Source organism: Mobula hypostoma, chromosome 14 (genome assembly GCF_963921235.1).
Source record: "Mobula hypostoma chromosome 14, sMobHyp1.1, whole genome shotgun sequence".
NCBI lineage: Eukaryota > Metazoa > Chordata > Chondrichthyes > Myliobatiformes > Myliobatidae > Mobula > Mobula hypostoma.
In genome coordinates this window covers 21,024,387-21,039,439 of record NC_086110.1, presented here as the reverse complement: position 1 = coordinate 21,039,439, position 15,053 = coordinate 21,024,387, and the positions used below count along the sequence as shown (strand labels likewise).

The 15,053-nt window shown below is 41.7% G+C and overlaps 1 protein-coding gene across 1 annotated transcript; it reads left to right on the top strand.

Annotated features, from left to right (window-relative positions):
* Positions 1-216: 216 nt before the first annotated feature.
* LOC134356469 (agouti-related protein-like) lies at positions 217-2,393 on the top strand. The gene is made up of 4 exons (XM_063067426.1): positions 217-297; positions 470-631; positions 1,348-1,415; positions 2,195-2,393. The coding sequence occupies exons 2-4, from the start codon at positions 475-477 to the stop codon at positions 2,381-2,383; spliced, it is 414 nt and encodes a 137-aa protein (XP_062923496.1). The 5' UTR covers positions 217-297; positions 470-474; the 3' UTR covers positions 2,384-2,393.
* The last annotated feature ends 12,660 nt before the right edge of the window (positions 2,394-15,053 follow it).

The window sequence follows — 15,053 nt, the reverse complement described above, 5'->3', positions numbered from 1 at the left end:
ATTTTGTGCTCAGATCTCTGCAGTAGGACTCAAATGTACAGCTTTCTGACTGAGAATGCTATTCACTCAGTCAGGACTAACATGAAACTAAATTAGGTGACTTTAAAGAAACATTGCTGGAGGTGGATCCAAATCCCATTTCAGTGATGGCGTCAGTGTGACGTTGAAGTTAATAAATCCAGTCGATATAAACCAGGAAGTGTGAACACAGGAGTTCAAAAACAGATAGCAGCTCTCAGCAACCACCGACTGGGGAATGAAAAAGTTCACTTTCACTTCATGAGCTGTTCCTTGCAGGTAAATGGAGATTATTAAATCAAAGTGATTTCTGAGATCCAACTTCAGCAGATGCGTTATACGCTGATGATAGAGAAAGTAGGGTTATTGCCCAGTGTATTAATAGAAACAGATTATTTTTCTTGTGGTGGGGTGTTGCTGCCCTGCTGAGTGTTGTGCCATTATCCTGCAGGTATCATGGTTAATGCCATGCTGCTCTACTGCTGTGCTCTACAGCTCATTCTCTGCTTCGGTGCCATCAGAGCTGAACTGGATTCCAACGCCGTTAGAGATGTGACCACAAATGCCGACTTTACATCCCTGAGCAGGGGCAAGACCCTATTTTCTGCTGCAGGTGAGTATTAACCATCTCCATTTAATTCTGCACTCTCTGCATTAATCCTGGTCTGAGGCTCTCAGTGTGACTAATTATCTACTGCTTCAGTCGCAGTTGACTGTTGCATTTTATCCAAGAATATTGAATGGATTAATGACTCCAGTGGGAGAGCATGGTACAGGTTCCGCATAGGAAACCTACAAAAATATATTTCACTGGAAGAAAAGTAAGTGACCAGCTCTTGTTTACCGTGAAGCCAATACTCTCATTCAATGTACATAGGCAGTTTGTTAGAGTAGTCTCTAATTAGCAATGTAGAACTCATTTTGGATATCCCTGACATTACACCCAGAACATACTTTTGTTGTGCTCTGTCACCTTTAGAAATAATTTACTCTTAAACCTCACTTTATCATTGAGTGAGTCTTCTGTATGGCTGAGAGTCTGTTGGAGATTGAGTGCCTTTCTATTGTCTCTTATTCTTTGTTCTTACAGTTCACTCTGTCAGTTTTGTTTGTTTGAATTCTCTGGGTTCTTCTCCAAACTTCTGGGGAATGTTAATGTGGTAGAACACAAATCCTTTGAGAAAAGTAGAGAATGGTTTGTGCAGCAGCCTTTATTTTAGGTCAATATTATTGCAATCTACCAAGTCACCATTTCATGCCCTGAAATTTAATGTTTGCATGAACAACAGGATAGACATTTGACGAATTCTGTTAATGTTGTGAATTCAGGTCCACTGACTAAACCCACATTGGAAAAAGAACATCAAATGTCAGAAAAGATGATGCTCAATCCTGAGGTAAATCCAGTTTTTATATCTTATCGTTCCAAAGGCAGAGTGACTGATATCCAGTAAACTGATCAACTTTTAATTACATTTAAAATTTGACTTTTTATAACAAATATTGTAAAATATAATACGAATTAAAGCTGAAACATCAGCAGTTCAATTAAATTCTGTTATTCACTGTTCTGGCCCAACATTAGTACACAATCATCTGCTATTTAATATTTAGGATTCTTTAATATGAATTGTATTTATTTAATATAAAATTGTTTCTTAGTTAAAATAGTAGAAAATTATGAATGAGGAAATATTCTCACACAGTTTTTAATCCCAACGTCACTCTGATATTGGGGTACTTTAGGTGTTTCTGCAACGATGTTCTGTCCTCTCCAGCACCAACAAGACCTGCATTTTTCAGCCTCAACTAATCTGTCATGAGGTCATTTCTGTTGCCTTGTGTTTCTTAAAGCAGAGTAACCTGGAGACATCTGCCTATTGACAGGCTTAGCTCTGCTGAATGCCAAGACACCCTCCTTACCCGGGCTAGCCCAGGTTGGTTTAATCACTCCCTGACTTATGTATGGAAGAGGCAATGCCGGTTTACATAGTCCCAGGGTTACGGCATTATATCTCCTTAATGAACGAGGAGACCATTTGGCCCACAGGGTATATAGTTGGTAGTCCATGTTTAAATGTTAAATGCAACTAGTTATTCTCGTTGCAAAGTTGGAGAAATTGAAAATGGTATGTGACATTTCATATTCTGTAAACTTTAACACTTTCTCTTACAGCTGATGTTCGATGCAGTCGAAATGGATAGATCAGAGCGTTCGCCCAGGAGATGCGTTCGACACCTAGAGTCCTGCTTTGGCCATGCTCTGCCTTGCTGTGATCCATGCACCATTTGTTACTGCAGATTCTTTAAAGCTATTTGTTACTGCAGGAAAATCGGTAGTGACTGTGACCAGGGCAAGAACTAGCTTTGTACATGTCCGCTCTGTTGACAACTTCTCTGTTTTAGATGTAAACAGATTTATATTACGTTATGTTGCTTTCCATGTGCAACTTGTAAGTTTGCAGTTGAAATAAACGTTTTACTTTGATGAGAAGGAGAAACTTGCAGTGGAGTGCAGCCCAGCTCAGCTTGTAATTTAGTGTGAGAGAGTCATAGAGCACTACAGCCCAGAAATAGGCCCTTCAGCCCATCTACTCCATGCCAAACTGGTCTTCTGCCTAGTCCCTAAACCATAGCCCTCTATACCCCTCTCATCCACGTACCTATCCAAATTTTTCTTAAACTCCTTTTGTGATAGGAAATAATGGATCCACCAGTAATTTGTCACAAATGCCCCAAAATTTCTAATGACAGAGAGAATTTGGTGAATTATTTGTCTAATTTAAAGCCAAATTTTTACCATACGGTTAAAGGGCAAATACAATATTCCTTAAATTTGCCGCCAGTTATTTGGGGTGAGGTGGAGGACTTTGTTACATTTTGTAGAATACAAATGTATTACACAAAAGTGTCTTTCTTTGCACTTTGAACAGAAACTTTAACCATGTCTACTCAAATAAACAGAGGAAAGAAATGTAATTTCAATTCTGCAATATCTCACCAATTAAAAATTTAAATATTGTTCATCCTTAGTTGATAGCGATGACCTAGAGGGCACTCATGTTGCTGAAATATACTTCTGTTTGCGGAAGCTGCTTCTAGAATCTCAGTCTGGTACATATTTAGGATCTGAGGTTGATTATCTCAGCCTGGGGATAGAGGCTCTTATTCAGGTAGGAGGTCAAGGAGATTTTGGGACGGATGGGAGGTGTCCTTGACAATGCTGAGGGTTCTGTGAACTGTAGAGTGAAAGACACCAGAAAAAACAAGCAACCTGCAAGTAATTCCTTTCATTATCATGGAGAGTGCTTCAATCAGGCTCTTTAACACGTATTCAACTGGACAGCAGTAAATGTGTTGTTGGGGTCAGGTCAACACAGCATTATAACTGACTCCATGACATAATCCTCCTCAGATTTTCAATGGAGCACACTATCAAAATGGCAGCCAGTAATAGAGGTCTGAGGTTGTCCAATTAAGATGCAGATGTTTGTTTTCTAAATGTTCAATACTCAATCTGAATGCTCTGGTTAGCGCAGCAGTCAATGAGAATTAGGAAATGTTTTGACACTCAACAATTTTTATCAGCGCACACTGAAGCTTGAAGCCAAAATGAGGAAGGGGAGGGAAGAAGGGCAGGGAAGGAGGGAAGACAAGGGGAGCAAAAAACAAAGCAAAGGGAGACAAAGCAGGAGGAGTGAAGGAAGTGAGTGAATAAAGAGGATGGGTGGAGGGAAAGGGAAGGAGAGAAAAGGAGGGAAGAATGAAATGAGAACGGGAAAGGAACGGGAGCAAAGGAGGTGAATAAAGAGGAGATAGGAAAGAGAGGGAGTGAACAGGAGGAAGAAAGTCAGAGGAGAAAACGATGGGATTGCAGGGAAAAGTAGTAGAGAGAGTGGTTGAGTGAGAAGAGGAGGGGTATGGCAAAGACAGAGGGAGTAGGGAAAAGGAAGAGAACGAAAGTGAATAAAGGAAGAAAAGAGAGGGAGAAAGAAAACGGGAAAGGTGATAGGGAGAAATGGAGTTAGAGGACCCAGGATAGGCTGCTGACAAACAAAGCTTGCAGGGATCACCCTTGTGTGTAAAGCAAGCTACTGAGATCTTTGAGGGCCAGACCCAGGCACTTCAGGCAGGCAGCTGCCAGGAAGGGTGGAGGGTGCAGATGCTCTGTAAGGTCATGGTTGCGGGCTTTGAATACTTGGATGGTGGGGAAGCTTCCGGTGCGGAACATGTCTGTGTCCACTCTGCCTGCTCTTGGGAGCTGAAGGGAAAACAGATGAAATCTCTTTCTCTGAGCTGGGCGTCAGGGTGATCTCCGTGTTCAAGCAGAGAACAGCACTGTGTGAAGTTGCAGAGATCTGCAGCCGCAGACTGGAATGGTCCAGAGTTGGGATAACCCTGCATGGATAAAGCAGTCAGGGCAAATCTATGAAGTTGTATTGAAGGTTGAAGATGATCAATATTCCAGTCAGGGTGAAAAATGGAGCTTGAATATTATTCAATGAGTAAGTGAAAATTGTCATTTGGAACACCATAAGACACAGGAACAGAATTAGGCCATTCAGCCCATTGAGTCTGCTCCACCATTTGATCATGGCTGATCCATTTCCCTCTCAAACCCATTGTCCCGCCTTCTCCCCATAACCTTTCACACCCCGACTAATCAGAACCTATCAACCTTTGCTTTAAATACACACAATGACTTGGCCTCCTCAGCTGCCTGTGGCAACATATTACACAGATTCACCACTCACTGGCTGAAGAAAGTCCTCCTCATCTCCATTGCAAATCAATGCCTCTCTATTATGAGGTTTTCTCTTCTGGTCCTAAACTCCCCCACTATAGGAAACATCTCTCTCAAGCTTCTCTCTCAAGCCTCTGTAATTTCCTTTACTCCACTGCAATATGGAAACATCTGACTTTAGAATCTCCCTCTCACATTCCAGGGTGAATTCTATCATATTACGGTGACTGTCTCCTAAGGGTTACTTAACCTTAAGCTTCCTAATTCAATCTGGTTCATTACAAAACATCAAATGCAGAATAACCTATCCCCTAGTGGGTTCAACCACAAACTGCTCTAAAGGGCCATCTCATAGGCATTCTATAAATCCAAATTCAGTACCAACTTGATTTTCCCCAACCTACTTGCATATTGAAATCCTTCATGACCATCATAACATTACCTTTGGCATGTATTTTCTATCTCCCATTGTTATTTTAAGCCCACATCTTGGCTACTGTTTGAAGGCCTGTATATAACTCCGATATGGGACTTCTTGCCCTTGCAGTTCCTTAATTCTACCCACAACGATTCCACATCTTCCAATCCCATGTCACCTAAAAGGATTTGATTTGTTTTAATAAAACGGGGTGGGGGGACACCTGCCTGTCCTTTTGATTAAATGTGTATCCTTGGACGTTAAGCTCTCAACTATAATCTTCCAGACACAACTCAGTGATGCCCACAACGTCATACCCACTAAACTCTAACCATGCTACACGATAATCTACCTTATTAAGCATACTGAGTGCATCCAAATACAACATCTTCAGTCCTGTATTCATCATCCTTTTCAGTCTTGTTATCACTGAGTTCAGATATGCCCCAAGTGTGGAGTGAGAGACACTGAAACAGGTCGATAGTTCACAGACTTTAGTGCGAGTGGTGTTAAAGGGAAAAGAAAACAATAAATGCTAGGCCAAACAAGGCCATTAACTGAAACTCTCAAATGGAAAACAAAGCCTACACTGCAGCTGGAAAAGAACAACTAAACAGTAAATGAATACCGCTAGTTTTCAGGGTGAGTTGACTCAACAGTCCAATTTCCTCAGGTAAGGCAGAATGCAAGCAACGAAGTGTTGCTGTGTCCAAGTCACGACAAATATTACGACAGAACGAATGGAGTTAAGTACTATTACAGTGAAATGATAATTAGCTGAGACGAGCATATTCACGAGCTCAATTGCCGTATCTGCTGGGCTGCCGAATCCGTGATTGTGACGGGGCCACAGATCTGTGTCCACTGGAAGTCCTGAATGAGGGACTTGTTCAAGATGTCCTTCAGTGATGCTGGTAGATAAATGCTGTGGTGTGCACTGGCAACATCGGAGATAAAGACTTCCATGTAGAGACAGAAACGAGAGCTTATACAGAGGTAGCTCGACCAAGTGAGACAAATTGTTCTCAAAATTAGGACATCCCGATTGGAGCTAATCGGGCATCTGCTTCAAGAATAAAACTAACACAGAATCTCAGCCTATCAAAATAAACTTAACAAACTTAAACAGAAAGCACCAGATAACTGCACTACAAAGTGCGAGTCGCTCGAGAAACACAAGGAACTCTTAAACCATTAATAACTGTTAAGCAACAATTAGCAAATTCAGGTGCTCTTAGAAACCTCAGAGCCCAATGCTCTGATGCCCTGCACTTGTCCCCCGTTACACTGCAACTCATCCAACTGCCGGCTATTTTGCTCTTTCATCTGCCTGTCCTTCGTCACAGTTTCACTACACACTACCTCTGCTTGTATACCAATGGCCCTATCACTCAGTTTCCCATCCCCTACCCAAAGAGTTTAAACCCTTCCCAACACTTCTAGTGAATATATTGGTCCCCCTCGGGTTCAGGTCTATCCTGTTACTTTTGTACGGGTGTCAATGTTGTCACATTCCTCAAGGAGATCTTGTGAGAATGATGTAATGGTCCGGTGCAGATCACCTGATGTTTGGTTGTTTTTATATAACCGGTCTCGATTGATATTCATTGTTGCCGGTTACGTAACAGTGTGAATAAAAATTTCACTGCAAATAAACTGGAATTGGAATTAGTTTAATATCGTCTTATGTACCTCAGTACAGTGAAAAGTCTGCCTTGCCTACTGTTCATACCAATCAAATCATTACACAATACAAAGAGGTAAAATAATAACAGAATGCAGAATAAAGTGTAACAGCTCCAGAGAATTTACACTGGGGAAAAAAACGTTTTAGGGAGATCAGAAGATCCAGCAGGCCCTAAAGCTCCGAGATATAAACACAAAATTGCTGCCTCGAGATTACACTGATTTTTAACATCGCATTGTACCTTTTGCAGCGGTGTGAATGAGTTTTTGCCCACGATCAGTGGCGGCATGTGGAGAGAGGGAACGAGCGCCAATGAAGGAACAGCGTGGTAAATTCAACAAATTCTGTAGATGCTGAAAGTCCAAAGTAACACACACAAAATGCTGAAGGAACTCAGTCGAAAATCAGCAGCATTCATGGAAGTGAACGTGAATGCTGCCCGCAAACACGAGGAAATCTGCAGATGCTGGAAATTCAAGCAACACACACAAAATGCTGGTGGAACACAGCAGGCCAGGCAGCATCTATAAGAAGAAGTACAGTCGATGTTTCGGGCCGAGACGCTTCGTTAGGACTAACTGAAAGAAGAGATAGTAAGAGATTTGAAAGTGGGAGGGGGAGATCCGAAATGATACGAGAAGACAGGAGGGGGAGGGATGAAGCTAAAAGCTGGACAGGTGATTGGCAAAGGGGACAGAGAGCTGGGGAAGGGAGAGGATCATGGGATGGGAGGCCTAGGGGGAAAGAAAGGGGGAGGGGAGCCCAGAGGAAGATAGACAGCAGGCAAGGAGTGATTGTGAGAGGGACAGAGAGAGAAAAAAGAGAGAGAGAAAAGTGGCGGGGGGGGGGGAAGGAGAATTAATAAGTAAATAAATAAATAAGGAATGGGGTACGAAGGGGGAGATGGGCATTAACGGAAGTTAGAGAAATTAATGTCCATGCCATCAGGTTGGAGGCTATCCAGATGGAATATAAAGTGCTGTTCCTCCAACCTGATTGTGACTTCATCTTCACAGTAGAGGACGTCATGGATTGACATATCAGAATGGAAATGGGACGTGGAATTAAAATGTGTGGCCACTGGGAGATCCTGCTTTCTCTGGCAGACAGAGGGTAGGTGTTCTGCGAAACGGTCTCCCAGTCTGCATTGGGTCTTTTTTCTCTCTCTGTCCCTCTCACAATCACTCCTTGCCTGCTCTCTATCTTCCTCTAGGCTCCCCTCCCCCTTTCTTTCCCCCTAGGCCTCCTGTCCCATGATCCTCTCCCTTCTCCAGCTCTGTATCCCTTTTGCCAATCAACTTTCCAGCTCTTAGCTTCATCCCTCCCTCTCCTGTCTTCTCCTATCATTTTGGATCTCCCCCTCCCCTTCTCACTGTCAAATCTGTTACTATCTCTTCTTTCAGTTAGTCCTGACGAAGGGTCTTGGCCTGTATCATCGACTGTACCTCTTCCTATAGATGCTGCCTGGCCTGCTGCGTGTCACCAGCATTTTGTGTGTGAATGCTGCCCGACCTGCTGAGTTCATCCAGCATTTTGTGTATGACTCAACTGTCCTATCTGATTCTCAACGGCTCAACCCTCATTAACAAAGGCCAATTGGCCTTAAACTTCCAATTAAACCCGACTCTGAGGCTTAACAACCAGTCCCAATCGAGGATACAAAAAATTGTGTAATTTACATCATCATTGCGTCTGTGTGCGTAAGCCGCTATGTGTTTCTCTGTCAAATACACTGAAAACCAAGAACAAATATGCAGCTTGTTCTGGTGAAAGTTAACTTGTACTTTGCAGTAGAAATTTCAGGCTGTGGTAGTTAATTAAAGTTTCCAGTAGGTGGCGCATCAAAGCATTTCTAAGGTAACACGTCCCACATTTATAACTCCTACATCACCATGTATTTTGCTTCAATTTCTTTACCAACTTTCGGAGACCCCGATACTTTTTATGCGGTCCTCTCCAGTACATAGAAGCCTGGGAGGAATGGGGCAAGAACTGGATGGAAGAGAAAACAAAGACTGGGAAAAAAGAGAAATTTTCTGACAGGGTTAAGAGTCTAGGGAATAAAGACAATCTCTCCCTCTCCCTCTCTCTCCCCCTCTCCCTCCCTCCCATTTAGGTGGGAGGGGGAGGAATGGGGGAGGCGCTGGTGCACCAGAAATGGTTTGATGCTAAGAACGTGGAAGAAGCATGGAATCACGAATCCCTGGATGTGAGTAGACAAGCAGATCAAGTGGTTAAAAAAGGCATTTCGGATACTTGCTGATTCTCTAAGAACAAGAGCAGGGAGATGATGCTGAATAAGATGGCAGAGGCAAACCTGTCAGCATTTCTGGTCGGTACACTACAGACACACTGTGATAGCACTCAATGTGGGTGGAAGAGATTTACAAGGACATTTCCAGACCAGGGAAGATTTAATTGACGTGCATAAAATTCTGAGGGGCCCAGGCTGAATAAACAGTGAGGACCCTATTTCCCTTAACAGAGTTTAGTAACAAGAACAACTGGGGGCAGTTGAGAAAAAATTTCTGAACCGAAAGTGAGGTTGGGGTCTGGAACTTATTACCTGAAGCCACCTCATGTTTAAAGGAGTAACTGGAGACATCAGTCTCTTCTTGTGCTGTAAATCCCTCTGCTTTTTTCCCCATTCATAGTGGTTTGGATGTTTTATGAACTACACCTCCACAAATGACACGCGAGGGCAATTCTCTGGGATTTTTACAGCCCTTTCATTGATCAAGAGTGTAGCCACTGTGATTTTTGTGAAGGAGGACATAGGCAGTGGATTATGATAGAGGAGCAAGTTCTCCTATGCAGTTTGATCAGAGCCCCCACACAATTCCTGCTTCTCAAAATGGATGCACTCGACTTTACTCTGCCCGAACGGCGCTGTGAAACCGACAGTCTGCGTGTGGCATCAGGGCAGATGCCAGATGGAGCGGTCCCCTGCACTCAATGATTTGGGATTGAAAGGCAGTGACTCACTATGCCCAGCATAGAACTAGAGGAAATTGCTGTCTCTGATGCCTTTTGGATGGGCTATGCAGCATTTACACCAGGTCCAAAACGAAAAAAGCTATTACTTTCCAAAGTTTTCAGACTGATCAACACCGCCGCCCATTAAATCACCCATCAGACTACATCCAGATTAACCCACTCATCACCACTACATCCACATTAACCCACTCATCACCACTATATTCACATTAACCCACTCATCACCACTACATTCACATTAACCCACACATCACCACTACATTCACATTAACCCACTCATCACCACTACATTCACATTAACCCACTCATCACCACTACATTCACATTAGCCACTCAATGTAATCTATACACTTTATGTGCATACGGTCAGTCTCTGTATATACAGTAAATTAATCCCCTATACCTATGGTATATACAGAAAACTAATCCCCTGTCCATACGGTATACATGATAAACTAATCCCCTATACATACGGTATATACAGTAAGCTAATCCCCTGTACATATGGTGTATATGGTAAACTAATCTATGCATATGGTATATACAGTAAACTAATCCTCATCCATGTAGTATATACAGTAAGCTAATTTCCTGTATATATGGTATATACGGCGAGCTAGTCCCTGTCCATGAGGTATATACAGTACAATAATCTTCTGTACATATTGGTCACACTCAAACAGTTACTCACCTATTGTGATTTATAGGATTGCTTTTATATTTGCTAATCAATAAATAACACATTGCGATTATTTTTGTTTTTATTGTGTTCTTTATGCTTCCTGTACTTTTTAAAGCTGTATTGGATCCAGATCATCTTGCTCTTCTTTACACTTGTACCAAAGAATGGCGATAAACAATCTTGAATATTGAAAGAAATAAACTTTGATAAACTGAGGGAGGCCAAGCCTACTGGTTTGTCCTGCTCTGGGGAAGCGAGGCACTGAAAGAGGCACTGGAAAATCCCAAACATTTCTGATCCTGGCTGTAACACCTCTCCTCCCCTCCATTGCTTCATGAGCAATTCCCAAAATAAGTGCCTACAGTACCCATGCCTGCTTCTATCTCCAACGGATGGAAGCAATATTTCAGTTCAGAGCAACTGAATGATTTGAAGTTCACTTTATTCTACTGCCTACAGGGCATTGGATTAGCAACAGAGCTTCAGAATTCCTGCAGTCGAAAAGAGCAAATCTCCCCAATGCAGGGGGTGATGAGTGTAGGCCCAACTAAAATCCTGGGCTAATGTCAATAAAAGCAGAATAGAAACGAAGCCACTGTCTTATTTCACATGCGGCCGTCACACAGCTGAACAGTGGAGTGGGGATCTGGAAAGGGCTGCAGAGTTCCAGAACAATGGTGTGTGAATCAGTTTGCCTTCTGCTATTGACAGAGCAGAATTTCTACTTCATGCACTATTTGATTAAAACTATTAATTAGCAACCCCACTTATTGGTAGCTTTATCATCAGCACTTGAACAGGCATATATTCCAATGCTTGATGAAAATCAAAAGAACTGCAGAAGATGGAAAGGTGAAATCATAGCAGAAAATGTTGGAAAAACTCATGGAGAGTGAGCTGTTCCCCTTTCCATGGAAGGGGCCTGACTTCCCAAGTTTCCAGCATGTTCGGTTTTTATTCAAATCCTTCTTCAGTCCAGAGATAACTTCATGACATGAAGTAAGTTCCTGACGAAGGGTCTCGGCCTGAAACGTCTACTGTCCCTCTTCCTAGAGATGCTGCCTGGCCTGCTGCGATCACCAGCAACTTTGGTGTGTGCTGCTTGAAGTAAGTTAATGTGGGTCTAAGTCAAAGTTAAGTTTATGCCCAAGTGCATGTATAAGGGGTATGTTCCTGTCACTGTCTGTAAGGAGTTCGCATGTTCTTCCCGTCACCGCTTGGCTTTCCTCTGGGTGCTCCGATTTCCTCCCACGTTCCAACATGCAGTTCATTAGCTCAACAGGTCACATGGGTGCAGTTGGGCAGCGCAAGAAGGACCTGTTACCGTGCTGTGTCTCTGAATAAAAAGCAAACACAGGTGCAATGAAAAACTTGGTTGCAACGGTGTCAAAGGGACAAGGCGAGACATACACAACATTCACAAGAAAAACTTAAATGATGTAGGAAAGATCACAACTACAACAGCAATGTCATTGCAGGTCAAAGTGGTCATAGCTAGCATTTCTCTGCTGTGGTAGTGATTAGGGTTGTATGGGTTGGTTCCAGAACTGAATGGTTGAAGGGAAGTTGTTGTTTAAAACTTCTAATAATTAGAGGAAAACCTGAGTTGGGCTCTGCTGAAGCAAACAGAATAGAGTTTCCTATTTTCCACTTTGCTGAAGTGTTGTGCAAGAAACCGGTTATTTACATAAGACAAGGTCACGTGTATCCAGTTACCTGTTGGAAGCTTTCTCTCTGCAGCTATTTGTTAACCTACAATACTGAATCTCTTGTGTTGTTAGCATAGTCATAGTCATAGTTATTGATCCCGGGGGAAATTGGTTTTTGTTACAGTTACACCATAAATAATAAATAGTAATAGAAATAGTAATAGTAGTATTACTATTAGTAAATAGTAATAGTCATAGAAATAATAAATAGTAATAGAAATGGTAATAAATAGTTAAACAGTAATATGTAAATTATGCCAGTAAATTATGAAATAAGTCCAGTACCAGCCTATCGGCTCAGGGTGTCTGACCCCCCAAGGGTTGTAAAATTTGATGGCCACAGACAGGAACGACTTCCTATGACGCTCTGTGTTGCATCTCGGAGGAATGAGTCTCTGGTTGAATGTACTCCTGTGCCCACCCAGTACATTATGTAGTGGATGGGAGATATTGACCAAGATGGCATGCAACTTGGACAGCATCCTCTTTTCAGACACCACCGTCAGAGAGTCCAGTTCCATCCCCACAATATCACTGACCTTACGAATGAGTTTGTTGATTCTGCTGGTGTCTGCCACCCTCAGCCTGCTGCCCCAACACAGAACAGCAAATATGATAGCACTGGCCACCACAGACTCGTAGAACATCCTCAGCATCGTCCGGCAGATGTTAAAGGACCTCAGTCTCCTCAGGAAATAGGGACGGCTCTGACCCTTGTAGACAGCCTCAGTGTTCTTAGACCAGTCCAGTTTATTGTCAATAGTGTTAACGAACCAATGAGTGTCATTCCTTTCCAAACAGCAAGTTGCTAATCTGCTTCTTTTCTTATATATTTTGATTATTTGAAGACAAATAATGAGACATTATTTTTGCACTTCCATAGTGTACATTAGTTGATGCAGTACATATGTGAGTTTTCCTTAGATCTGCTGTGGAAAACTGGCAGAATTCCTGGGTTGAAAGGGATATGAAATCAGCCGTGATGGACTGGTGGAGCTGACCATTTGGACTGAATTAGCCTAATTCTGCTCTGATGTCTTATGGGCTTATGGTCACTCCCCTGAGAAAGTTCTGTAGAATTTCTGCTCCACAACAAAACTTGTGAAAGCAAATATGTTTCCTTCAGTTTCTGAATCTCACTTGGTGCTCTGGTTAAAAGTTTGGATAAAAAGAAAGGAACTACAGTTTCTGTTTAGTGCTTTTTGACAGAATGCCTGCAGGCATAAAGAACCAAGAAAGAGACAGCAAAGGGGACAACACTATCATTCAAATCCAAAAATCAACATCTTTGTTTTCTGCCATTTAACCATTGTTTTACCCATCCTTTGTGCTCCCTTGTGTACCGTGCATTTCTGTTTTATAAACAAGCCTGGTTCTTAAAGAGATAAATGTGAAAACAGTTCTTAAAGCGGTAAAGTCAAACACAGTTCTTAAAATGGTAAATTCGAAAGTCCAACAGATTTATACATTCAATTGGGAGAGACTTCTCTGGAGAAGGATTTCTTCATAGACGCGACTTTCCTGCTGGTTCTGTCCAAAGGATTCATACTGAAGGAAATAAACGGCTTAAAACAACTGACCTTAATTTCCAGAGAGCAAATTCTGCATGAACTACCTTGTTCCTTTGGCAAGAGTTATCTCGATGCAGGTCGCTACTTCTTCAACGAAGACTCAATAAGGTTGATCCTTTATTAAATTGACGAACGATACCACCTTCTCTTAATCCTTCAATCCTGTACTTCGATGAAGTCTTCGCTCTCCAATACTACTGAAAAGGTACATTAACAAATCTGGCAAAAAGGGTAAACTGCCAATTCAGCACTATCTTACCTTGCAACAGAATGTAACACTCCATTTTAAAAATGAAACTGCATCATAAAAACAAATACACAACAGAACGGAGACATTGACAAACGTTCTAGTTGGAAAACTAATAACTAACTGCGTCACCAGAGATCTTCCCTTTTATACTCATGGTGCACATGTCATCGTGTGACCTCACATCGGCGGGAAAATTACATCAGGTGACCTCCAAAAGACCGCTACATCATTCTCACAAGATCACCTTGAGGTATGTAACACCTCCCTCCAAAAAAAATTTGGTCTCTTAAGGAACAAAATTTTAACAATTAACAATTTACACAAAAAATACAAAGGTATAAAATTTACAACGTACACAATATATACAGTCTTATCTTTCAGCACTTTACAAACTAATATACAGCATGAGTGTTACAAATGTTAAAATACCACTCTATAAAAAAATTTCATTGTACATTTAACATCTAGATAGACAATCAGCAATCACATTATCTTTACCCTTAATATGAGTGATCAAAATATTGTACTCCTGTAACATTGAACTGTGTTATTAAATTGGAGTTTGATTTCCTTAACCCTTTTCCTTAAGAATCACAGTGGCATGACCAAATTCACTTTTAGCTAAGTTAATAGTTAAGTTGGCTTTTGAAAGTCTATCCAATAGTTTCTCCACTGCAGTAATGTGTGCTTTCCACGTATTATTTCCTCTAACTAAATCATCAATACAGGCATCTGTATCTTTTAATCCATGAATTACACTATTAGTCATTCTCAGAAAAGTACCTGGTGCATTCTTCATCCTAAATGGAAGAACATTACATTCATATAACCTAGATGGGGTTACAAATGCTGAAATCTCTCTACCTCTATCCGTCAATGGAACACACCAATAAACTTTCAACAAATCAATCTTTGTAAGGAATTTGGCTTGTCCAACTTTATCCGCACAATCATCTACCCTAGGGATTGGATATGCA